The sequence below is a fragment of the Hermetia illucens genome, chromosome 5 (genome assembly GCF_905115235.1).
Source record: "Hermetia illucens chromosome 5, iHerIll2.2.curated.20191125, whole genome shotgun sequence".
Classification (NCBI taxonomy): Eukaryota; Metazoa; Arthropoda; class Insecta; order Diptera; family Stratiomyidae; genus Hermetia; species Hermetia illucens.
This window is the reverse complement of record NC_051853.1, coordinates 48,034,340-48,059,277: the sequence shown is the minus strand read 5'-3', so window position 1 is coordinate 48,059,277 and position 24,938 is coordinate 48,034,340. Positions and strand designations below refer to the sequence as shown.

At 44.4% G+C, this 24,938-nt stretch overlaps 1 protein-coding gene across 2 annotated transcripts; it reads right to left on the bottom strand.

Annotated features, from left to right (window-relative positions):
* Window positions 1-8,854: 8,854 nt before the first annotated feature.
* Window positions 8,855-15,942, bottom strand: LOC119657411. 2 transcript variants are annotated; one of them, XM_038064305.1, is made up of 2 exons: window positions 15,120-15,259; window positions 8,855-9,401 (listed from the first exon to the last, which is right to left on the bottom strand). In XM_038064305.1, exons 1-2 carry the CDS (start codon window positions 15,202-15,204, stop codon window positions 9,148-9,150), a joined length of 339 nt encoding a protein of 112 aa, XP_037920233.1. In that variant the 5' UTR covers window positions 15,205-15,259; the 3' UTR covers window positions 8,855-9,147. The 2 variants fall into 2 exon arrangements, with proteins under 2 accessions (XP_037920233.1, XP_037920232.1); XM_038064304.1 differs by lacking the exon at window positions 15,120-15,259 and adding an exon at window positions 15,691-15,942 and having other exon boundaries at window positions 8,883-9,401.
* Window positions 15,943-24,938: the final 8,996 nt, after the last annotated feature.

Here is a 24,938-nt window from a genome sequence, read left to right as displayed (position 1 = left end):
CCTTTTTGCTCAAACTTCTACTAGCTGCTGGAAAATCGGCTTTTAAAAATTGTTTAAAAATTTTATTAGCTCATTTCTGTAGCTATACCACTTCATATCAGGAAGGTTTTTACTCTTCAGTATTTTACTTATAGCCTTATCTCACAAAGTCCGATTGTTTGATTCTTCAATAACGTCTTTGAGGTTTTCGTATACTTCGGGTGTTAATAATAGCATTTTGTTAAAAACATTGTTTCCCTGCATATTTACTTTTAAATAACTGCTCCTATAGCACTTGAAAGTAGACTTTCTAATAGTATGGGAACAAAGCCATCCCGTTGTATAAGAACATGACGACTAGGATTCAAACCCAGAGCCACGAGATTGGGAGGCTGATGCTCTACCCCCTCAACCATTGCTTCGTTAATGAGCCTTGTATTTGGAAATTCGGCTCGCAAACGCAGAGTGCTTAACCGTTCGCTTGTTTTCAAAGAGGATAACAGCAGGTTTCATTTTTTGATTGAGTAGGGAACGTCTCTCTTCCTTCAGTTTTCCATAACCACGTTAAGGTATAGATAAAGTTTGGTAAAATAGCTGTTGATGTTGGTTCAGCAGCCGCTTCCCGGGTTTCATGTTCCACCGTGAGTAACAATCCATGCCGTAAATCCTAATTCATTTCTTCCTACCGATTATTTCTCTGGTCGATGGAACATATTTTATAATTGCCGGTCTCCTGATCAATTTGCCAGGAGTATTCGTTTGCTTTATCCATCTTGAGAAGTGCCTTTTCACGGGTTCTATAAATTTCTAGACTTTTGGCCACATTCCTTGCATTCCTTACCTATTTTACCAATCTCATGTTCTCCTTGGAAGCAATGTATGATAGTCGTTTAAGATATGTTATCTGAAAACTATCACACTCTTTTTCTTCCGTCAAATCTGATTCCTTCAAGTGCTCTTCAAGATGTGTTTCTACATTCCTTCTGGTTTGTTCAATATATACTTTTCTGCAATCTGCGCAGGAAATTGCCTATATGCCAGACTTGGCCATTCGATCCGAACCCTTCTCGAATCGACTAAGGGCCCGATCGATTCTAGAAGGTTTTTTAACTGGCTATTCCTATTGCTGAAAGCGTCGTCCAAACCGTGTCGTTAAATTTGGAAGCTATTCCCCCCGGGGGGCGAGTTTCTGCTGATGAACTTGGTTCGGAGTGCTGCCGATAACGATGCTCAACAGCACAAAGTAGCCTCTTTCAATCGCTGCTAACCTTTCCATTTTTTGGGATGACGTAGAAGAGACGAAGCACAGTGCCCGTGGCTTCTCTAGTAACTTTGTAGGCGTCAAGTTGGTTGATTTTTTTATCTGTTTTAACACTTGCAGATCGTTGATACCTATTTGGTGCCAGTTGTATATCGAACCTTTCCAAAATGCGTTGTACAGACTGTGACAGGATAAATTCAAATCGAACACATAAATAATAATAATTACTGGTTATAGTGTACCTATTGATCATAGTATCGCAAGCAGACCTGTAACCGTTAGGAACTTTAGTATGTTCCCCACTTCCAGATGTTTCAGCTTTGCATCTGGTATTAAGTGTTCTCCCAGATGTCTCGACCTACTTTGCACAAGTGCCGGACACTGTCCCAGGACGTGTATAGAGGTTTCGTCCTCCTCCTCACAAAACCTGCAGGCAGTGTCCGTAGGTATCCCTAGCTTCCCTAGGTGATAGTTCAGCCGACAATGACCAGTGAGAACTCCCACTATGATTCGGAGGTTTTTTTTGGTGAGGTTTAAGCAATCATTTGTGCGCATGGGTTCGTATCCCCCGGTAAGCACCCTGCACTGCTCCATCCCTGGTAGGCCCGCCCAGTATAGTTCCCTCAACCGTTCCTCTTCATTTCTTAGATTCATAGCCATAAAACCGTTTCCGATTCCAGAGAAGGGTTCTGGTCCGTGTAAAGGCGTCCCTGCTCCCTTCTTGGCTAGTTCGCCCGCTGCCGCGTTGCCTTCCAACCCAGCATGGCCTGGAACCCAAAGTATCTAGACCTTGTTGAACGAGCCGAGGGTATTCAGTCTCTCAAGGCATTCCCATACCAGTTTAGAGTTCACCTGGTTGGACCTAAGTGCCTTGATCGCTGCTTGGCTATCGGTGAGAATAGCTATGTTCTACCCCCTGTAGTTCCTTTTCAGATTAAAGGAGGCACATTTGTCTATGGCGTATATTTCCGCCTGGAATATGGTAGGTATACCTACCCATTGGCTCAAAGTACATTTCCCTTGGACCAATGACACCGGCACCCGCTCCCTCTGCTATGAGGGATCCGTCAGTGTACCGAGTAATCAGTTGCTGGTTTAAGCCGTATGTTGCAGCCACGCTCTCCCAGTTTGCCTTGTTACTCCAACGTGTTTCAAACTTCTTATCGAAGTGAAACCTCGATGTCATGTTATCCCTCGGTATCAGTAATTCGGGATACCGCCTAGAAAGAATATCAATCTTCCTTCGATTTAGGCAGCTCCCCGCCTTATTCATACTACCGGCCATCCTGAATATTGATCTCCTTGCCTGCATATGGAAACAAAATTATAATATAATTAACCATAAAAAACAAAGAAAAACTCTCCCTAAAAGCTCGTAAGAAAGACGAAAGAACGTATACGCCATTGCATCCTTATATATAGGTGCAAAATTCAGGCAATGACAATTTGAATCCTGAGCATAAAAATAAGAGCACAATTGCATTTTCGTTGCAATCCGTGCTAAATTAGAATTAGTTAAATGTTTAAAAAGACGAATACCAGAAACGCTTCCAAAAAGGTATTTCTCGCCTATTATAAAAGGGGCCTAAAAGATTCTAAGTCATTCGTAGCAAAATACATTAGTAGGATTGAGAGCCATAACAAAGTTGAAGATATACTTGGGAGGGATCAAATAGAAGTCCCAATAAAGTAGAGGATAATACCACCATCGAATTTCCAACATTCTTTTTGGATTACTGAAAAGAACAATAAGTTGTCATCAAACAGACTGAGAATCCGCGTTTTTCAGAAGAATACGACGAGAAAACCTGAACTATCAATGAAACATTTCGAAAAAGCTAGGCTATCCAAAATTTCGGCCTAGATTGGGGCAAAGTAATATTTACATATGAATCGTCTTTTACGATTAGTAGATGCTGGAAGCCAGTTTGGTCGCTATAGTTCGCGTGTTCGGCCGGCAACAGCAACCAATCTCCACACAAACTCCTACTCTTCTAGAGCGACAAGTTATATTTGTGGTTCTATCAAGTGGAAGCCAGGTAAACTAGATAAAAAAAAGATAACTCACGTCTTTCTTTAACCGTAGGTGTGCTGTACTGGCAATCTCTAGAGCACATAGCAGGTACACCCAGCTCGCCGTCTGTTGATAACAGATATTTTGCGCTGAAAGCTCGGCTCCTCTAGCGTTACGGTGACTCAGAGGAGAAGACGCTGAACACTATGGTAAACTGACTGGAACTGGGCAACAAAAAAACATCCCAGCTGTATAGGCACCTCGCAGGTTTCAATGCTTCGGAAGAACTTCTCAAAGTCAAATGGTAAGTTTTGCTTCCATACAACGTGGGCAATATTTTAAAAATCCTCAAAATGAAAAGCAACCAGGACTCTCGAAGGAACAGACGTCATCATTTAAATGCCGATGCCCGTATCGCCATATGCCGTCAACGCAGCGCTTCAATTGCCCGTAGTTCAAAACCGCGCTGCTATAGATACTGAAGTAAAAAAAACCTTTTTGGGCGGCTTATTTCGGTGTCGATGGATGTTCTAACCCACATCGATGAGCTCAATGCATATTTACAACGCCAGCTTCGATGTGCTAGTCAAATTTCCCAAAAAAAGGAGGTATCGCATGGGTATGACCGCATACGAACGATGTGTGTTATTACTAGCCCAGTCAACACCGTAATCAATAACATTCGGGAAACTAATAAAGTTGCTGCTTGGCCAGGCCCGAAGCAGCAACCTCTCCGTCCTCAAGTGTCTCGCTATAAACCGCAGAAGAAAAATCAAGTCAGTATCAGAAAAAGGAAGTTGAAGCAGTGGTCGCGTACTATTTCAAATGATTTTTAGCCAACGAAGGGCGCATCACCGGGTCAGCAGTTTCAATACAACACCACATTGTAACAGCAAACCCGCCAGTTTCACTAGGCACCTACCGACTTTTCCGCGCGAAACTCAAGGCTAGAAACGCTAAGAACACGGCGTTATTGCAACTCGTCGTAGTCAGAGTGCAACAACACATCATAGCAGGGCGAATTTTTTCATAATTTTTCTCAAGCGCATCCCCGCCGTGAAACCCTCGCTAACACATCCTTATACAGGTCCACACAGGGTAATCCAAAGGTTAGACAACCATCGCTACCTCATCGATATTGACGGCAGATCTATCACCATTCCAACAAAACTGCTTGTTCCAGGATACTACACCGCTGACTACCTCATGTATCAATCACAGGCGAATATCACACTGGGTGAGGGCTGTCATCCTGCATAGACTAATTCAGCGTTTGAGTTGCCTCCAGGTCCCTGCCTAGCCCGACTCACTCTCCCGTTTTTCGGCGCCACCTAACAACGGATACCGCGCACAGTTTTCTACCTTGCGTTGTGAAAGCGGTGTCCGCAAAAGCTTTTCCTCTTTCGCTAATCAACCAGCCGAGCCCCCAGACGTTCTCTTCTACTTAGGGTCAAGTTACAAAAAATAAATAGTAATTTTAGCAATCTCAATTTTTTTTCTGTCGATCATTAGGTTTTTATCGTGCCAAGATTGCGTACCTTGTAGCCGAGACTTTTCTTCGAGGATGGGTCAGACGGACTGAGATCCGGTGAGTTTGGCAGCTAAATGTCCTTATCCCAAAATATCGGAAACAGATCTTGGCAGACAGAAATTGTAAATGGGGCTGCATGCGTCGACGTCCACTACTTTAAAGCATGAGTCCGTTAAAACCTGCTACAGATAGCTGGAGACATTAGTCTTTATGTTTCTTTCCAAGAAAACCAGCGGCGTTTCCACCGAGTACGTTGCCACTGCCGATTAAATTCATAACGTCCACGTGCGGCCCGTGATTGATGGAGCGTCGCGTGGTGTCAAAGTAGGTGACCCAGCTGCACCAGACGGCGGCAGCAGTTACAGCCACGCTTTCTATATTGGCGGGAGCAGCCAGGTCTTCGCATTCAGGAAGTAGCACTAGATCACGGTCTACATTCGCCCCGAAAAAGGCGACCGGGTTATGTCGGGCCCCTCGAAAATTGCCGGAGCTTGCTGGTACCACCGAAGGTACACGAAAAGACCACAAAATATATCCACCACTGGACTTCTACCACAAAAAATTACCGGGGGTTCTGATGACAGCCAGCCGAAACACAGAACCATGTCGACTGTCAATTTACGACCCCTTGAGCCGGGCCCACTATCAGACCGATATGGGCGCTCAAGTCTCAGTTCTCCCCAAATATCGGAATTATAATTTAACAATCGTTAAAACTCGAGGCAGTAAACTCTGCCCTTATGGCGTGTCCGGGTAGCTGAGTGGTTAGAGCACTAGGCTACCGTACGGAAGGTCACGGTTCAAATCTCACTGGTGACAGTGGAATTTGAATCGTGATTTGACGTCGGATACCAGTCGACTCAGCTGTGAATGAGTACCTGAGTCAAATCAGGGTAATAATCTCGGGCGAGCGCAATGCTGACCACATTGCCTCCTACAGTCTACTGTAGTGTACCGTTACGGTCTTGAATGAAGTGCTCTAACACACTTCAAGGCCTAGATCCAATATGGATTGTTGCGCCAACGATTATTATTATATGGCGTTGAATGTTTTCTCTGCCTTTCATTATTGGGTATATCAAGATGCCCATCTTAAGCGCAGACTTCCTGTGCCACAAAAAATTGCTAATTAATCTACACAACAGATCCCTCATCGACCTCCCTTAGGTCATCAGGAAGAGTCTCAATCTGGATACCCAACACTATTCCCACCATTTTTGAAGACGTTGACGTTGCAACATCACTACTTCCTTGGGGAAGTTAAGCATGATATTCTGCACCACATCAACATTACTGGTTCCTCTATATTTTCTAAGGTGCGACAATTACCCCGGCAAAAGTTCACAACTGAGTGGAAAGAGTCCGAAGAATTTCTTAGACAGGATTTTTGCAGACCTTCAGACAGCTGTTTCTCTTCGCCACTTGATATGGTCCCTAAACCCAATGGCGAATAGAGACCTTGTGACGATTCCAGTTGTCTAAAAGCCCAGACGTTTCTAGACTCCACGATTTTGTGCACTCTATTGCAGACTGCAATAGACTTAGTCAGGGCATATCGCCAAATTCTTGTAGCTCTGGAAGACCTGTGCTTCGAAACCTCCACTTCCATTTCCAAATAGATGATGTTCTGGTCGCCTTCTCGTCTGTGTCAGTGCATTTAGGCCACCCTGTGTGCGTTTTCCAACGTCTCCCTGAGACTGAGCTAGTGCTCAACGTTTTTTACAATCGCAGATGAGATTCTTCGGCCACCCTATAAAAGCTGAAGACATCCAACTAGTCCCAGTCAAAGTGTAAGCGGTTTTGAACTTTCCGTTGCAGAAAGCAGTTAAGAATCTGAGAAGGTTCTTGAGCATGTTAAAATTCTACCATCATTTCTTGCCCAAGGCTGCCCATCAATCCATCCTTAACCTTTACCTGTCTGATTGTGTGGTTCCCAGAGGTTGCCAGGAGTTGGAGATCACCAAGTATTAGTTGTTGGAATCTATACTTCCAACATTCTCTCAGCAAGATGTCTCCTTAGCCTTTTTCATCGATGCATCAGACATTGCTGTCGATGCAGCCGTTGGGATCCATTTCCCACTGGCCCCCCCAACGCGTCTGCAAGAGCTACGATTGTGAGTTATTAGTCACGTATCTAGCAACAAAATAGTAATAATCGTTGGGGCCATAACCCCCATATGAGACACCAGCCGTATACTACCGCACACTGTAGGAGGCATTGTGATGAGAATTGCGTTGGCCCGTAATTATAATCTTGATTTGTAGGGTTGACTAGTATCCGATATCCAGCCACGATAAAAATCCGTTTATTGTCACTGAGATTTGAACCGCAACTTTCTGCTACGATAACAACAAACTACTTCAGGTATTCCCCCGAAAGCAGGCCGTTGCTAGTGTTCACAAATCATAAGCTTAACCTTTGTTTTGAAACAGTAGCCCTACAAAGCGTGCACTTGCAAGCTTCTGCACCTGATGTTTATCAGCCAGTACATTTCCAACATTCAACACTTGTCTGGAAAGGATAACTTAGTCGCTGACGCTTTGTTATGTATTTCACAGGTCAGTATCCCCGCCACCGTCAATTTTCCGGCAATCGTGGAGGTGTAGAAGGAAAGTGCAGTTAGTTTTCAGTTTTCAGAGCCTTAGGACCAACTCCAAATACTTGTTTAGGGAATTTCCTTTCTTCGGTTCTACGTCTAGTATATGTATACTGCGAGACGTCCGGCAAAGGGTTCCAGCCGATTTTCATAAGGAGGTCACAATCAAGCGCACCCAGACATCGGGACAACAAAGCGGTTAGTCACCGCAAAATATTTCTGACTTATGCACAGCCAGTCCAGTCAGACGATGTATCCCATGCCGGGAGTGAAACTCACATAGAAAGTGTTCGGTGGACCCCGCTTTCTCATTACATGATAGGCACATGTCATCTTGAAGAATTTTTATGCCTAGCTAGTGAATTACGGCTAGTCAAAATGCCTACAATACTACAATGCAATACCAGCCTTCCTGGTTTTCAGCATCCACATAAATTTGAGCGTGTATTATAGGATTTTGCAGTTCGTATATTAATAAGTCGATCAACATACTGCACAGAAGTGGCGACAGTACACCACTTGGAGGGCAGCCTTTTGTCGTTTCCGTTGCTTGGTAGCAAACAACACCCACTTCAACGCACAGTAATCTCTGCGTTAGCATAGCATTGATCCACTTAATTAAAGTTTTACTAACACCATGCTCTCAGGCGGCATCACAGAGCTTCTGGAAAGGCGTAAAGTCAAAAGCCCCTTTAATGTTCACGAACACCCCCATTGCGTACTCGTCGTTCAGAATTGCGTCCTCTATCTTTGAGTAGACTCACAGGACTTTCCAAGCTTGTAAGCATGATGGTTTTCATTTAGTGAGTGCGACCTTAGCGCCTTCTCACGAATGTGACGCTCAACCAGTCTGACCAGACATTTCAGGAAAAATGATGTTAAGCTGATTTGTCTTAATTTTTTCCGATTTGAATAGTCATCTTTCCCAGGCCTGCCAACAGGTAGGCACGTGGTCCAAAGCAAGAGATCTTCGAAAAATAATTCACGTCCTAATTAGGACAAGCGAATCCCGGAAACCGCTACATCCATCTTTCGAGGGCCCTTACCAGATCCTCCCGCGGGGCCAACACTCTCTCTGACCTGGCTAAAGCTTTTCCTCTCGGAACAAAGTACAGCCAGGAAAAGGGTCGCATCTGTTTTTACGACTTACAAAAAACGAGCTGAAGAAATGATGTGTCTGGTTCCACGCTGAAACCACTTTTCAGCTGGGGGTGATGTGCTCTGGAGGAGTAAGCAATTTACGAAACAAATTCTTATTAATCATATATTACTGATTTTTAATGCTGTATGTCAACTTAATTTATATTTTTATTATTGAAAAATATTTTAATTTATGTTTCGATGCCGAAGGTAACAAAATAATCAGATTCTGGAGTTATGCTGATCTGTGTTGTTTCCAGGGCGTTCAATTAAAATCGAGTGCGTTCGTTTCGTAAATTGCTTGCATATTTTACTGAGGGTAGTAATAAGTACTTTACCTCAAGCCTTCTTCCTTTATCTGGGCTGGAAAATTGCATGCTATGTAAACACTTCATTTCCAATTGCAGCATAATATTCTGTCAGAAAGTTTTTCTGCCATTAAGTTACTCTTACTCAGACTTTTGATTTTATGTTTTCCGCCGAATTAACAATTTTTTGAGCCAATAAAATTCCCTTTATTACCAAAACAAATTTGAATTCAATAACACATATGACCTTTGCGACTTGTGAAATTAGTTCCGTCTTCAGATATTATAATTTGTTTTACAATTCCTGGTCACAAAAATCATCTGCCATAAATGGCTACCGTAAGCGTCAAATATTTTGCATCTCTCGCCACAACTTCAATTGAAATGTAACATTTGCCAATGCCTCCATGCACCAATTCAGCATGTCCATATTCCCTACTCTGCGCGGCAATAATTTCAACGTACGAAATAGTTTTCCGACATTCGGTTTCCGGGAAAATTACATTCGCGTGGATGTCCTGGCGTTGGTCAACTTTTTTACAGGTTTCATTACGTACTATTAAGTAATCGTCTGGAAAATATTACCAAAAAAATTTCCTTTTATTCCTTAGGTGTAATTTAGAATTATAAAAAAATACTGGGCCTAAATAACCCTTCTTTAGGAAGGATAGCGTAAAATAAAGTAAGCTAAGGTTCACTTTAAACCCCCACCAATTTACATAAGAGAAGCAAGCAAAGAACTTGTAACTGGACCAAAAAACTTATAGGCTCTGATGGCTTCTATACAGTCGACCTAAAAAAAGGCCATCATCAGTGAAACAAGACTCCAACCTGCACAATAAGTACACTGCTGTCAGGTGGTAAACTGGCTTGAACACCTTAAGAAAAAGCTTTTATGTCTGTCAAGCCGGGAGTTGCAAGGAACTCAGAGTGGTAATCAAAGGGATCGACCACAATTGACACCAGAAAATCAGCATCAGAATCCAGTAAAGCAGCAAAAGGAAAAAACACACCCTAAATACGTCCTGCATCGTAAAAACGCAGTTGAAACGTCCTTCAAAAGAGGTTCCCTTATCCAATTCCTAAATGACCCGGAATTTGGGCACACGAAATGTATTGCCGAGGGAGCCTACGTGTAATCTGGGAGGATGTTCATCAGTCAAAAGAGTGTGATAAAAGCAAAAAGAACCCGGAGGCGATGCGATGCAGAAAGGGTGCCGTACTGGGATCCCATCTAATATACTCCAAGGGCAAACAATTCTTCCTTTCCTAATCCTGTTTATCAGGTTCCAAACCAGCTAGCCAGTAGCTGCTCATTGAAAAATGCCTGATCTAATTAACTTGCCCCCGTGAGTTGGTGCTTAAAAATACACTCAAAATCTTCTCTGCTTATCGTGAGAGGCGCCTAAGAGGAATAGAAATTTGTGAGCTATCAACCTGCAATTTTTGAAACTTTGTTTCTACCGAAGTGTAAATCTTTCCGCGAATAGGGACTGACCTCACGAAGACCTTTGGCTATTGAAAAGGGACTATGGAAGGGGACTGGAATGTGCGACTTCTTCGACAACGTTAGCGAGGGTCCTCAGAATGTCTGGTTTCTTCAACTTGAGCGAGAATTGAAGTGATATAAACTGATCATTTTGGGCCTAAGCAAAGTAAGATGGTGGAACTCTGGAGAGTATTCCTCACCCACTTCCAGCAACGTCCTTTTGTACTCTGAAAAGTCGAGTGGTATCAGAGGCGAATCCGGTACCGGGTTGTTTTTGACGGCTGCCGTAAAGCCGGTTTCTGACAGGATTTTGACTGCGAGATTCCGGTCCAGGTTCAAGAGCATCATAATTGTACAACGCTACGCACCAACGGAAACTTCCGATATAATAAAGAAGGATGCTTTCTACCAGCAATTGCACGCAATTTAGGGAAGGCTTCCTAAAGGTTACATTGTGATCGTGGTGGAATGCCAAGGTGGGCTCGGACAACACCTTGCTTGGACATGTGATGGGGAAGCACGGGCTTGGTCACCGGAATGATAATGGTGGGAAATTTGTGGATTTGTGTAACTTCCACCGCCTCGTCATTGGGGGCACATTGTTCGAGCACATAGCCTGTCATAAGGTCAGTTGAGTTTCAACTGACCGACACCGTACGAACAATCAGATCGACCACTTCGTGATCAGCAATATATTTAGGAGTTCTTTCCTGGAAGTGCGTAACAAGAGTGGCGCTGACATCCGCTTCGAAAGAGATCACCATCTGATGGTCGCATACGTTCTCTTGCGTCTTGCATTCGCCACTTCTCGCAGGTTTGGAGAACTGCGTCCGCCTAAATTCAATAGCGACCGCTTGCATGATTCAACTGTCGCTCAACAATTTGAGAGCTATTTTGTTGATCGGACGTAGATATACTGAGTAGCCCATTTGAGGATATTGATGAGCATTTGGAAAATATAACAAGTCGGGAAACCGGAAGCTAGACGCTTCAGGTATGAAAGGTTTTGTGTATTTCTTTTATAAAGAGATTTGGGTGTGCATTTGTCCCATTAGCATGTAGCACGTAAAATATGCATATATTATGTGAAAATAGCCACTTTCAAGTGATATTGACATTCATAGTCTTGAATTTGCAGAGGAGTGCAGATTTGACCTAGTATAACTTTTTTAGTAATAGTGCGATTTTCACCAAATTTGACAGGATCATGATCTATACTGTAGCCTACATTGCTGCAATGTTTTACAAACAAAACCTTAAAAAATGCCCTTTTCTCGGGTGTTATACAGGGTGCTATGGCCACGTCCCGAAGGGAGAGTCTGGCTGACTGCGGAATCGTAGAAGCGGAGCGAAGAACGGAAGGGATTGAAAGTTCTATTGACTGCTGTGAGCGATGGCAGGCGCGCTCGTACTCCGATACGGAGCGGAATTCCGAAAAGTACAGCATAGTGTACGCCGCGACAAGATACAATTTGCTACTGCGCTGGTCAGAGATGCGGAAGATGCTGCAGAACACGAAGATTTCAGAAGTGTATACCGCATCACGAAAGAGCTTTGATGGTCCTGTCAAGGTCTTAATGGTCGACTTCTCATCCACGATGACCAGCAGCTGAAAAAGCGGAAAGGACACTTCACCACGGTTCTTAATCTTATCACATCCGGTGACGTGCCTCCTTTTGTGGTTGAAATGGCTTGTTACCGTAACATGCGTATATGGACTGTTTCTCCAAGCACAAGAGAAATCCTTTCGGCCATTAATGCAGTCAAATGGAGTAAAACCCCTAGTCTTGACAGTCCCCCCGCAGAGTTATTTATCGCTGCATCTGCAGTTACTGCAAATTTTGGAATTCCGGGTCTTTTCCCAGAGAGTGGAAGAAGAGGCTGATCCGTAAGATTCCAAAGCTTGATCGTCAGGGAGCATGCTGCTTTCTGCTCTGAATCCTAATGCATTGAACACCCTGCGGATCAAATTGGAACTGTCTGTCTGTAATCCTTGAATTACAGAGCTTTGTCACAAAGCTTATCTTTCTGTAATCCTAAAATTACAGAATTACTAATACTCGATTACAACCTTCGAGTTGTAGTGTTTGGAAGAACAAAAACACGGTTTAATCTTGACTGTCTCCAAGTTAATTCTGGCCTGCAACTCTTATCCTACGTCTATTTATACAAAGTCATTTATCCTAAAACAAAATGTTATACACCTTGACGCCATGAGGCGAATCTGAAAGTTGCGGTTGCTTTCTTGATGTAAATATATACATATGGAAATAGTAGTTTGTTTGGGTTAAAATATAATCTTTCTTAGATTTCAAATGTGAAGCGGGGGGAGGGAAATGGATGCCGCAATAACCGCAGTCAACAGAGATCCTGGAGATGAAGCATCAACAAATGATCCTCACAATTACCTGAAGAACGTCATCATAAATACGGCTACAAACATATTTGGCCCCAGCCGCAAAAAGAGTTGAAACGGCTGGTTTGACGATGAATGTAAGCTAGCAACAGAACGGAAGAATGCTGCATACCGAGTAAATTTTGCATTCTCAAAGGACGCGGGCAGGCGCAGAGACTTATCACGAACTCTGGCGACCGGAGAAGCGACTTCACAGACGGAAAAAGGAAGCCTTGGATAACCAATAAGTCTGTGAACTAGAAAAGTGCAGGGAGCAGCCGCACCAGACGCGCAAGTTTTACCAACAAGTCAGCAGGATGAAGCCTTACACACCTCGATGTTCATCCTGTCGAGACAAAGGGAAATCTCATTTCTGACAGAATGGGCATATTGGAGCGATGAGTTGAGTACTTTGATGAGCTACTGTACATCCAGATCATCGGCGAGTTGCAGGTCCCCAACTGATGACGACGGACAAATAATGCCACCACCACGTATAGAAGAAACAGTTCTTGCAATTCATCGGTTTAAAAACCATAAGTCGAATCAATGCCTGACGACTGGCAGCGAGGCGTTATCTGTCTCATACATAAAAGGGAGATATCACACAGTATAGCAATTATAGAGGTATCATGTTGCAGAGTACCACCTATAAGATATTCTCCACTATCTTGCTAGGCCTGATAGCAGCCTGATAGCAAAGTAAAACTGTACACGGCCATGAGAGAATTCAGTATCCCGACGAAAGTGATAAGACTGACTAGGCTGACCCTGACCAATGTGCGAGGTCAGATAAAAGCAGAAGGATCACTTTCAAGACCATTCGACATCAATAGCGGTCTACGGCAAGAGGATGCCCTATCATGCGTCCTTTTTAAACTTGCCCTGGAGAAAGTGATCCGTGATGCTGAAGTAAATGCAAGGGATACGATCCTCTTTAAGTCCACCCAACTACTGGCCTATGCAGACGATATCGACATCATGGGAAGAGCGACCCGAGACGTACAAACTGCCTTCACCCAGATCGAGCAGGCGGCACGAGATCTTGGGCTGCACATCAATGAAGAGAAGACAAAATATATGGTGGCAACGTCAGCACCAAAAACTAAACAACCAAACGGGAAGAATAAGGATAGGAGAATACAACTTTGAGACCGTTGATAATTTCTCCTATCTAGGGTCGAAAATCACAACCGATAACAGATACGACGATGAAATTCGCCCACGGTTGTTGTCAGCCAACAGAGCCTATTTCAGCTTACTTACTCAGCTCTTACTGTACAAGACAAAGATCTTGCCAGTCTTCATATATTCCTCGGAGACTTGGGTTCTTAGCAAAAAAGATTGCGAACTCTTGGCCGCGTTCGAGAGAAGAATCCTCCGAAAAATGTTTGGCCACCTACATGAGGATGAACGATTCCGTAGTCTACATAACGTCGAAATCCATGAGCGGTACCATGACCGTCCGGTTGTGGATAAAATCCGGCTCAATAGGTTACGATGGGCGGGTCACTTAATCCGTATGGATGAGGATGATCCAACCCAGAAAGTCTATATGGGCAATATCTATGGTAGAAAAAGAAGACGAGGCAGACCCTGCCTGAGATGGAGCGATGGCGTAGGTCAGGACGCCAGACAGCTTTTTATGGCCTAGACCGAATACTGGTTGTTGCGCCGTTTATGATGATGATGAATTTGAAGTGGATACAAAATTTTGTAAGCAATATAATGCTAGCTTGAGACTTAGGAATTTGAGGTGTTTGATAAATCAGAAATAGGAGATAGGCTGGGTAGGAATATGTTGACTTGCCACATTGAGGAGGAGGAACATTCCGGAGAAACTAACATCTGTCATCAGAGCAACATATAATGGGGCCAAATGTCAGGTACTGGACTGATGTCCAAAGGGGGTGTCCGCCACAACTGCATCCTGTCACCGATAATACTTCTTCTTGCTATCGGTGAATATGTTATTCAACTACCTAGATCACAACAGCTTCAAAGTATCCTACAATGGTCACAAAAGTAAACTTTACTATATCCATGTGGAAGTACCGCAAGGAAGTGTCCTTGATCCAATTGTCTTCCTAATATGCACGGCTGATCTACCAACAGGCAATGAAATTAACACCGCCACTTTTACCGACGACATAGCCATTTTGTTCAGCAACAAAAACCGTCTCACTGCCTCAAAATTCTACACGGCGACAACGAAGCTTAAAATACATAAATGAGAAACAAGTCGGGAAACCGGAAACTGGACACTTCAGGTATGAAAGGCTTTGTGTACTCATTTTCTGAACGATGTGTGAAAAGATTGCGAAGTCATGTAATACTACTGCAAGGAGAATCATTATGTGGTGCAAATATAAAAGACTAAAGAGAACTAAGCCAATGGAGTTAACCTATAACCATGGGTGGATCTTCCGGTAAAAAAGTAGAAACCACTAGCAAAGTCGTTAGCTCGATTATTATTAGTCTAGTGGACATTGAGTCACTGCAACTTCAAACTACATTAACTGTTCTCGTGACCATTGTGCAGCTGTACAAGAATTACAAACGAAGCCGAAACAAGAAGTACACGATATCAAGCGACAAATCCTAAACAATAACATCAGTAAACCCCGTGCCTTTCGTCTTTCGACACTCTCCAATACCACCAATCAGTACCCTTCAGACTTTCAACCAACACCTTTCCGCATTAATCAACAGTATGTATGTAAAACAACAATTTCAACGCTCCCCTCAACAATCAACAATCTTGATCTGGTGTTAAACACTCCATAAAAATCGCTCAACAATCAACAACACGCTTGATTTTGCGTTAATCAGCAACCAGCAACCAAATTCCAAGTGCACCGGCGAAGGAGAAATATTTTTTAGTGGGCTAAGGGTCGAAATAATGCATGATAGAGATATATTGTTACATCTAATGCTTCCATAATCTTATTAAAGTTCTATTAAAAAAAAAATTACTTGGAACTCTTCTTCCAAATCTGTACCTAACTACGCGTGCAAAGGCGCCATCAAGCAAATTTGAAATCTCCGGAGTTAAAGGATCTCCCAATTGACAGTCCCTAGTTTTATTCAACCCCTTCATCTCAATTACAATTTTTTGGGAACCCCCTGCTTTGTTTCCGTTTGAGCAGAAAGCTCTAACGGATAGGACAGCGCACAAAATCGCCAAAGCTTTTATTAAACTGGGCATTTGTATTCAAACCAGAACAATATCGGATTGAAACTAACAAATTCGAATCAGTGCAAACTGTATATACCAAAGGTAACCAATATATAACATCCCTTCAAGTATGACGTGCAGCCGCTCACCATCTCCGATAAAATGGTCACTAAAATCGATGATTGATTGCTTAGGGAGCAACATTTTTACTTTCGTTGTTATTGCTGGGTGATCAGAAATAACTTGAACAAAATGCAATACCTCCTGGAAACATATTAAAATAAATCCAAATCATCATCAACCCCGCAACAACCGGTATTCAGTCTAGGCCTACCTTAGTAAGGAACTCCAGAAATTCCGGTTCTGGGCCGAGGTCCACCAATTCGATATCTCTAAAAGCTGTTCGGCGTCACGGGCTACGTTATCGTTCCGTCTGAGCCAAGGTCAACCATATCGTCTTTTTCTACCACTCTCAAAGACGGCTAAGAGTTCCCAATTTTTCTTGCTAAGAGCCCAAGCCTCCGAAGAATACATAAGCACTGTCTTGCACAGAAGAACTTTAAACCTATGGTGAGACGTTTAAAGCGGAACCGTTTTTGTAGGCTGAAATAGGCTCTGTTGAAGTGTATTTGAGCACTTCATTCATCTGGTCACGATAACAGATCCCTCTGTCTTCTTCGCAGTTGACCAGGTTAAAGAAGATGCATGATAGGACATCTCCTTGTCTTAGATCATTGCTGATATTGGATGGTCTCGAGAGTGATCCTGCTGATTTTATCTGGTTTCGCACGTTGGTCATGGTCTAGTCGGTCTTATCAACTTCGTCGGGATGCCTTGAAGTCAATGAATGGTGGTGATGCAACTGATGGCCATATTCCAAGAGTTTCTTCCCTCGCTTGCCGTACAGAGAAAATCTAATTTGTTGCTGATATTTTGGTTATTGAGCAGTTCATCAAAGTACTCAACCCATCGCTCCAATATGCCCTTCTCTCGCAAATCAGATTTCCCTCTTTGTCTTGATACGATGGGCATCGAGATGCATAAAGCTTCATCCTATTGACTTATTGGTAAAATTTCCGCGCCTGCTGCGGGTATTCTGCACACCAAGTTGCAAGTGGGGCCGATTGGAGCCTGGGGTCAAGAGTGCTGACAGAAGCGGCCTGCTTCGACTCGCCCGTTAAAGACTGGGCCCCAATTAGATTGGTTTCCACCTGAGTAAGTGGAGAATCTAGTCTAGTCTAGACTCAGGTTCTCCATTGATGAACTTGCTCCTTCACTCGTGGTTGGATCGTCACGATCGAGGTTTAATTGTGTTTGTTTAACAGATTTTTTTTTTTTTTAATAATTGGCTGCCATGGTCTCAGTTTTATCGGGGAAAGTAAGTCAATCTCGGCAGAGGCCCCTTTTGGCCGAGACAAGGCTAGTTGAAACTGGGGGTCCCATGGTACCCAGAGTTCACCGTTTACGGCCTGTTCTTAACCCCTGTGACCATTCGACCTTCGGCATGGTAGTCACACCTTGGCTTGAGGTTTTGATTACCGCTTGGCTTCAGGTGTCACTTTTCGTTTCGTGGAGGATCTTCCTTGCTGAGTTTCCTCACCACGACAAGGTAGGGCATCGTCGAGGGAGCTGACTCAGGCCAAGTATGTTTGTGACCGTACCAATAATAACGTTCTTCAGGTAGTTGTGAAGATAATTTGTTGATGCTTCATATCCAGGGTCTCTGATAAGTGCGGTTACAGATGTTGTCAGAGGGGATTAGAGGTGGTATTGTTATTCGAGCTCTGGACACCGTGCAAATAAGGTAGTAATCTGAGTCTGTATGATCTCTCCCTATATGTTTTGACATTCATCATGGCTGAAAGGTGGCAAGGTTAGGGGACATGGTAAATTTGGTTGAAAGTAGTCCCTATTGGAGAGGCCCATGTATCGTATGTTTGTGGACCGCTTTTGACGCAAACCAGGTGCTTCAAACAACCATTTCGTGCGACAATGTTAGTTGGATAATATGCACTCCGTTGTCATTAGTAGTTTTATGTAAACTATGGGAGTCAACGTATCATCTGTATATGGGCTCCGTTCCTACTTGGCTTTTGAAATTTCCAAGTATGATTTTGATATCATATGAGAACATGCAAATTACGCTAGGGGCCAGATCTGGAGAATACGGTGAATGCTGAAGCAATTGGAAGCCCAATTCATGTAATTTTGCCATTGTTTTCATTGATTTGTGACACGGAACAGCCGCACTTTCTTTTTCTTCAAATGGGCTCATTTTTCCCCGATTTCATCCTTCAAACGCTCCAATAACCGAACGTAATTATGCGGTATTTCCAACGATTAATTATCTGAAATTATAAAAAACTTGTTGTTTCTTTTTCATTGGTGTAGATATTTATTCTTGCAAATTGGTATTTGGGGTTGGATTTGAGGTTTTGAAGCACTGTGTCATCCTCCTGCGTCTTAGAGATAGCCGAGTGATGCGGGGGTGTTTACCTCGGAGGCACGTGACAAAGCGTCAGCAACTATGTTGTCCTTGCCAGACACGTGCTGTATGTCGGACGTGAACGGGCTTATAAAGCTCAGGTGTCGAAACTGACGAGGGCACGCTTTGTCGGGCTTTTATTTCAAACCATATGAGAAAGGGTTATGGTCCGTGAACACTGTGAACGGCCTGCCTTCTAGGGAGAAACTGAAGTATTTAATGCTTAAGTACGCGGCGAGAAGTTCACAATCGTAGGTGCTGTAGTTTCGTTGAGCGGAAATGTCAAGAGTGTAGCATCAGCCAGTTATTGTCAGGATTTGTCAAACGCGTGAACAGCCTCTGCAGACCACACAATCTCTCGTGTGTCTTTAGTTTTGGGGTCAGACAAGTAAGCCTTGGGCAGGAAACGACGATAGAAGTTTAGCATGCGCAAGAGCCTCCTCAACTCCTTCACAGTTTTCGGACGCGGGAAATTTGTGATCGCTGGCACCTTACCTGGGTCGGGCTGTATTCTGTCAAGGGAAATGGAGTGGCCGAGGAATCTCACTTGTGTTTGGAGAAACTTGCATTTATCAACGTTTAGGACTAATTCGGCCTCAAGGAGACGTTAGAAAATGCACTCGATATGGGCTAAATTCTCAGACTCTGAGGAAGAAGCGACCAAAATATCATCCAAATACACGGAACAGAAATCGAGGTTTCGCAGGACCGAGTGGATGAACTTTTGAAAGGTTTGCGCCGCGTTGTACAACCAGAAAGTCATCCGTGTGAATTCGCAGAGTCCGAAGGGTGTGGATATTGGCGTCTTCGGAATGTCTTCTGGAGCTTCAGGGATTTGGTGATACGTCTTGGTTAAATCCAAGGTCGAAAGATGCGGCAGTTTGCGAGATGATGCGCAAAGTCGTGGATGAATGGCATGGGATATCAGTCAGTGCGTTTAGACTTCTCTAATCCCCATAGGGACACCATTCGCCGTTTCGCTTAGGGACCATATGGAGTGGGGAAGACCTACAGTTGTCTGAAGGTCTGCATATACCCTGTTGGATAAGCTGCTCGAATTCTTTCCGTGCAATAGCCAGCTTCTGGGGTGGTAGAGGACGCACCTTTGGGAAGATAGGGGAACCAGAGGTGTTAATGTGATGCTGCATATTGTGCTTCACTGGTTTTGACAGGCTACATTCGGTAGTAATCTGGCTGAACTTTTGGAGGAGGAGGAACACGAGAGTCAGTAATGTCATCCAAAAGTACGGAAAGATTGTTGTTGGGGTGTGATAAATTTTGCCTGACGAATTAAGATTGGTTGTGCTGCAAGTCTACTAGCAACCCATAGTGACACAAGAAGTCTACACCTAAAATGGTGAAGCTGAAGTTGGTTGGAGATTTTGTAGAAGTACGACTGCGGAACTCTTGCTTGTCCTCAAGTTCTTTGTATTCTTCGGGCAATTTTGGTTATTTGAAATCATCTGCAATTTGTTTTTTTCATTACATGCTTGCCTTCTGCTCTGTGTTCCTTAACTAATTGATCAGTATTGGAGCTGAATAATGAATCTGCCCAGCAAATATTCTCCGGTTGATTTCTGATGCTGCGTCAATTTCAGTCAATTTCAGACACAAACGAGTCCACACCACACCGTTACTAATTAAGCCGTTGTCCTGCTACTGTAAAAATAACGGCCACTATCCTCTCACTTCACTGCGAAGATGAGGGAATAAAATTTCGAGGGTGTCGAGTTCGGGTTCACCAGTTTCGAAGCCTATTGCTTGTAGGGTCCAATGTTCTTTCAAATTCATATACAATATTTCGTCATACGAGAAAGTTGGCCTGCTCATTCCCCTCTATGTTCCTATGCCCGGGAACCCAGAGGAGAGTGACCTTGAGCGTGCCGCCCACACGGTTAAGCGCGTCTCTGCACTGCCCCACCAGCCGGGAAAATGTCGTCGTTGAGTACAAGGCCTTGATGGCCCCTCGGCGTCGGTCAGAATGGCTGTGTTACGCTTAGGGCTCGAATCTCGCTCCAGCCATCGACAGGCTTCCAATATCGCCAATACTTTCACCTGGAATGCACTGGCGAAACCTGGGAGACCATACGACTTGGATACACCGTGTGTATTCGATAAAAACCCCTGCGCCGACTTCATAGGCCATCTTTGGTCCGTCCGTAAAGAATACTGTATCATAGTCTTGCAATACGCCGCCGGTCTTCCACTTTGCCCTGGTTGCAAGGTCCACAGCAAAGTTTCTCGTGAAGTTCAGCTTGCGTGTGACATAGTCCGTGGGGGATGCCCAGATTTCCCGAGGTATGGCATCTAGGATGTTACTGTGGCCGTAGGACTTGGCTGCCCAGCATCCGGACTCACGTAGTCTGACGGCACTGCACGCTGCAACATATTTAATGTAGAGGTCTAGGGAGGGGAGATGCAGGAGTACATTGAGAGCATCTGCCGGGCAGGACTGCAGAGCCCCAGTAGCACCCGCATACGCGGTTCTTTGAATTCTATTAAGTTTCGTTCTATTGTATTTTTTCTTCAAAGCCTGCCACCACACAATAGAGCGGTACGTCAGGATCGAACGCACTACAGCGGTGTATATCCAGAGAACGATCCTCGACCGGAGAGCCCATTTCTTTGCGAAGGTTCTTTTGCAGGCATAGAAGGCTACACAGGAATCCTTAACCCCCAGTTCTCTGTTCAATTTCCAATTTAGCTTAGGATCCAGGATTACAGCCAGATACTTTACATGAGAGGAAAGAACCAATCTTTGTTCATTCAGCCGTGGTAGATGGAATTCAGGTATCCTTGTCTTGGTGGTGAATAGCATCAGTTGCGTTGTGTACTTAAAATTTTGTCCATTGATATTAACCAGAGCACCGGTGAGATGGCGCCAACCCTGGGGTGTGCCTCTGTTCACAGCTCTGGTCAAGTGGTTGGTGCCCAGATCCGACTGGATTATCCTGGTACTTAGCTTGGATATAATCCAATGCGTGAGATACCGCTCTAATCCGATACCGGTAAAGGCTTCCTTGATGACGTTGGGACTGACGTTGTTAAAAGCTCCCTCTATATCCAAGAAGGCAGCAAGGGTATACTGCTTGTACTGCAGCGACCGCTCAACCGTGACAATTATTTTCCTTTGAGGTAGGCATGTTGGGACTTAGAGAAAGGCGTTCTCTCCATAATCATCCTTAAGTGAATGTCCAGGACGCGTTCTAGGGTCTTCAGGTCTTCAGGTCTTCAGGTCTTATTGCCCAGCCGATCCTATCCTCGGTAATTACCGATTTAATAGTCTCACACAGCTGGGGTTGCCGCAAACCCTCCAAGCAAGGTTCTGACTCACCGTCCTCCTCGTTGGAGGGAAAGTGTGTTAGAACCAGCAGCCGCAGGGGTTCGCTAGAAGATTCCGTCCAGGAACCTTCCGACTTTTTAAGAAAGGATGGGCTCTTATATTGCTTGGACAGAATCTTACTGAGCCTCGCGGATTCACTTGTGCTTTCAATGTTCTCACAATAGTTAAACATAGACCGCCTCTTGGCGGTCCTGATGGCCGACTTGTACTTCTTCAGGCAGTCCTTGTATGGCTGCTAGTATTTTTGCCTGTAGCAGATGTTGAAAATTTCTCTGGTCAGCTTCCTGAGGCTGGAGAGGTCTTCATTCCACCACGGTGGCAGGCTCTTTTTGCTATACTTAGTAGGGCGCAACACTTTAAAGGCGGTATCGAATGCCTTCCCCAGAGCCCCGACCTTTGACTCCAGTGCTTCTGTCATGCCAATCTTACCAATTTGCGCATCGGAGAGTTTGTTCTTAATTACCTGACCAAACTTTCTCCAGTCGATCCTCCTGGGGTCTCCAAAGGGCTTGGAGACCTCTGCGGCGAGATCTAGACTGAAGAGTATCCAACTGTGATCAGAGAAGGATCTCTGGCAGACACTCTCCAGTCCTCCGCCCTAAGAATCCCATTCTCGGTTATTAGGGTGATATCAAGGACCTCCTCCCAACCGTCACAGTTCTCCGAACAGGGGAAATGGAAGGTTTGTGTACACACCGATAGATTAGATAGAAGAATATAGATAGATAGATAGATAGAAGTAATAATAAAATCAAAGAATGACTCACCCCTTTCGTTGATTTCGGAGCTGCCCCAAAGCGTATGCCTTGCATTAGCGTCGCAGCCTATTTTTGTTGTTATGGTGTTCGTCAGATGTTGTAGTTCTTCTGGCGGAGCTGATCGGTCGTGAGCCATATAAGCCGAGGAAATATACACATTCTCTACCCCCGCCTGCTCCAGCTTGACCACGACTAGGTCGCTGGAACTCAGGTCCGGCACAGGAAAGGGAGCAGACTCTCCCTCGCAAGAATACATGCTCTAGGTCTATCCTGATCAGCATCTCCTGTGCTGTGGAATAAGTTAAAATATTTGCTTTGGAGCCCTTTGATGGTTCGTTCGCTTCCGACTCAGGGCTCCTGTATTAATGCGATGTCGATGTCTTCCTCTAAGAGGAAGACAAGCAGATTAGCAGAGGCGCACTTCGAACGCTGCAGGCGGGTTCGTCAGTCCAATAGCTCGTTGGCGGCGTCGATTGGGTCTAGCTCGTCGTCCGGTTTTACAGAGCAGGACACTTTTGCCTTTGCATTCCTGACTCCGAACCACACTTTATAATCGGCCTTTTTTAGTGCCTCCAGGTACTCCTCGTTTATAAGGAGTAGTACAGGCTGACTGTTTGTCTTAGGTTCCTCCTCCTTGATAACAACACAGCCGTCCATGAGAATCCCGGGGTTGTAAAGGGGCAGGAATTGGACGAGCTTGTTCTTTCCATGGGATCTTCCGCGTAAGGGATGTTTTTGAGCTTAACACCCTCCCAGGCGTCGCTGATCTTGGCGACACACGAACCGAGAAAGTCCTTAGAGAACTGGTCCATGCAAGCTATTACGTGGGACCCACGGACCACCTGAGATGAATCAAAGTGGGGGATGAGTTCCTCGTGTTTGCTTCCGGTGTCCAGGAGATGCTCATAGACCATGCCCGATAGCCTGGCCTCAACACTGGTCCACACCTCCAGCGCTAGTTTGCCGCTAGCAGAATTGCCATCCGCCAGCGCCACACGTAAGTGGCTCCTGGCCACGTCGCTGAAGGGCTTCGCAGTTCGTGGTCCGTCGGCTGACGGTTGCTGCGCAATTTCCTTCAGATGTTGCTTAGCGTCTGCGCTCTTGCCAACTCTACTCCGTTTCTTATCTCGCTCGGCCTCATCTTGAGACCGATTGCATTTTAGAGCGATGGGCTTCACCTTCTGCTCGTCAGCCAGGCGTTTGCTATTGTATTCATCAACAATCGCCTGGTATTTAGTGAGGTCTTTTTCATCCCGCTCATCGACAGTACCGGCCTTCTTATTCTTAACAATCTTGCCGAAAATATGCATGGCCTTCTGGTACTGGCTCTTGAGCAGGACACCAGTGGACCTTCGCTTCTCAGCCGGTTTCCGGCGACCGACATTCTTGTCGGTTTTCGTTTTCGAGGGATCCCCCGGCGCTTGGGGTTAGAAGTACTATGTCTGGTACTCGCTACATCTAGCTTGACGGTAGTAGATTCCAGGCTGGAAGCCACTAGTCCGTCTGACGCCTCTATCGTCTTTATTTGTTTTTATTTTTTGATAATTGAGTCCACGTCTTGGTCCCATGAGTAGTCTGGGAAGAATGTCCACTCTGGCTGGCCCGGCCACCAGGGTAAGGGTCTTATTTAAAACCGTAGGTGCCCAAGGTATTCAGAGTTCGCATACTAAAGACCAAGCTCCCCATTGACCACGCAGCCCTCGGCGTATGCTGTTCTACCTAGGGGTCCTATTAGCAACTTTAACATAATCTGACCAGACCACCAGGGGGTAAAACAGGACTTAGGATTCATTCCTTTTCCAGATAGAAGGCTTACTTAGAAAAAATATATTGAGGCCGAAAAACTCAGGTCAACCTAAGATTCAAAAACCTGCATCTGCATAAAGCTAAACTAGACTTATGGTGCACAACTTTGGGGATCTGCTCGCATATCCGACATCGAAATCCTTCAAAGAATGCATTCTAAAGTATTGAGAACGATTACTTCCGCACCGTGGTACATCATGAACTATAATATCCACCGTGACTTGGGGATCTTTCAAATAAACGACGAAATTAATCAGCTGAAGCTTCACATCCAAGTAGCTTCGCCAGGAACTTATCGCATAAAATTGATTAGCATCGAATAAAGAGGAAAAATTTCTCGCCTCACATGATCATTTTTCTTCAATGTATTTTCTTCGTTTTCCTGCCGCGGGACCAAGAGAAAGATCAGGTAGAATTTAGCATAGTGGAGTAACTCCAACGATGCCCCCATCACAATATTTTATTTTATTATTTGGTGATAGTAATAAGTGCATTACCTTAAACCTTCCTCCTCTATCAGCAAGCTTCGCGAACACTATATTTTTCACATAAAATATCTCAACATAACATCCTACCAAAAAGGGTTGCTTCCACGCCGATTTTCAATTTTGTTTTCCACTAAATTAGCAATTTTTTGAGTCAATAAAATTATCT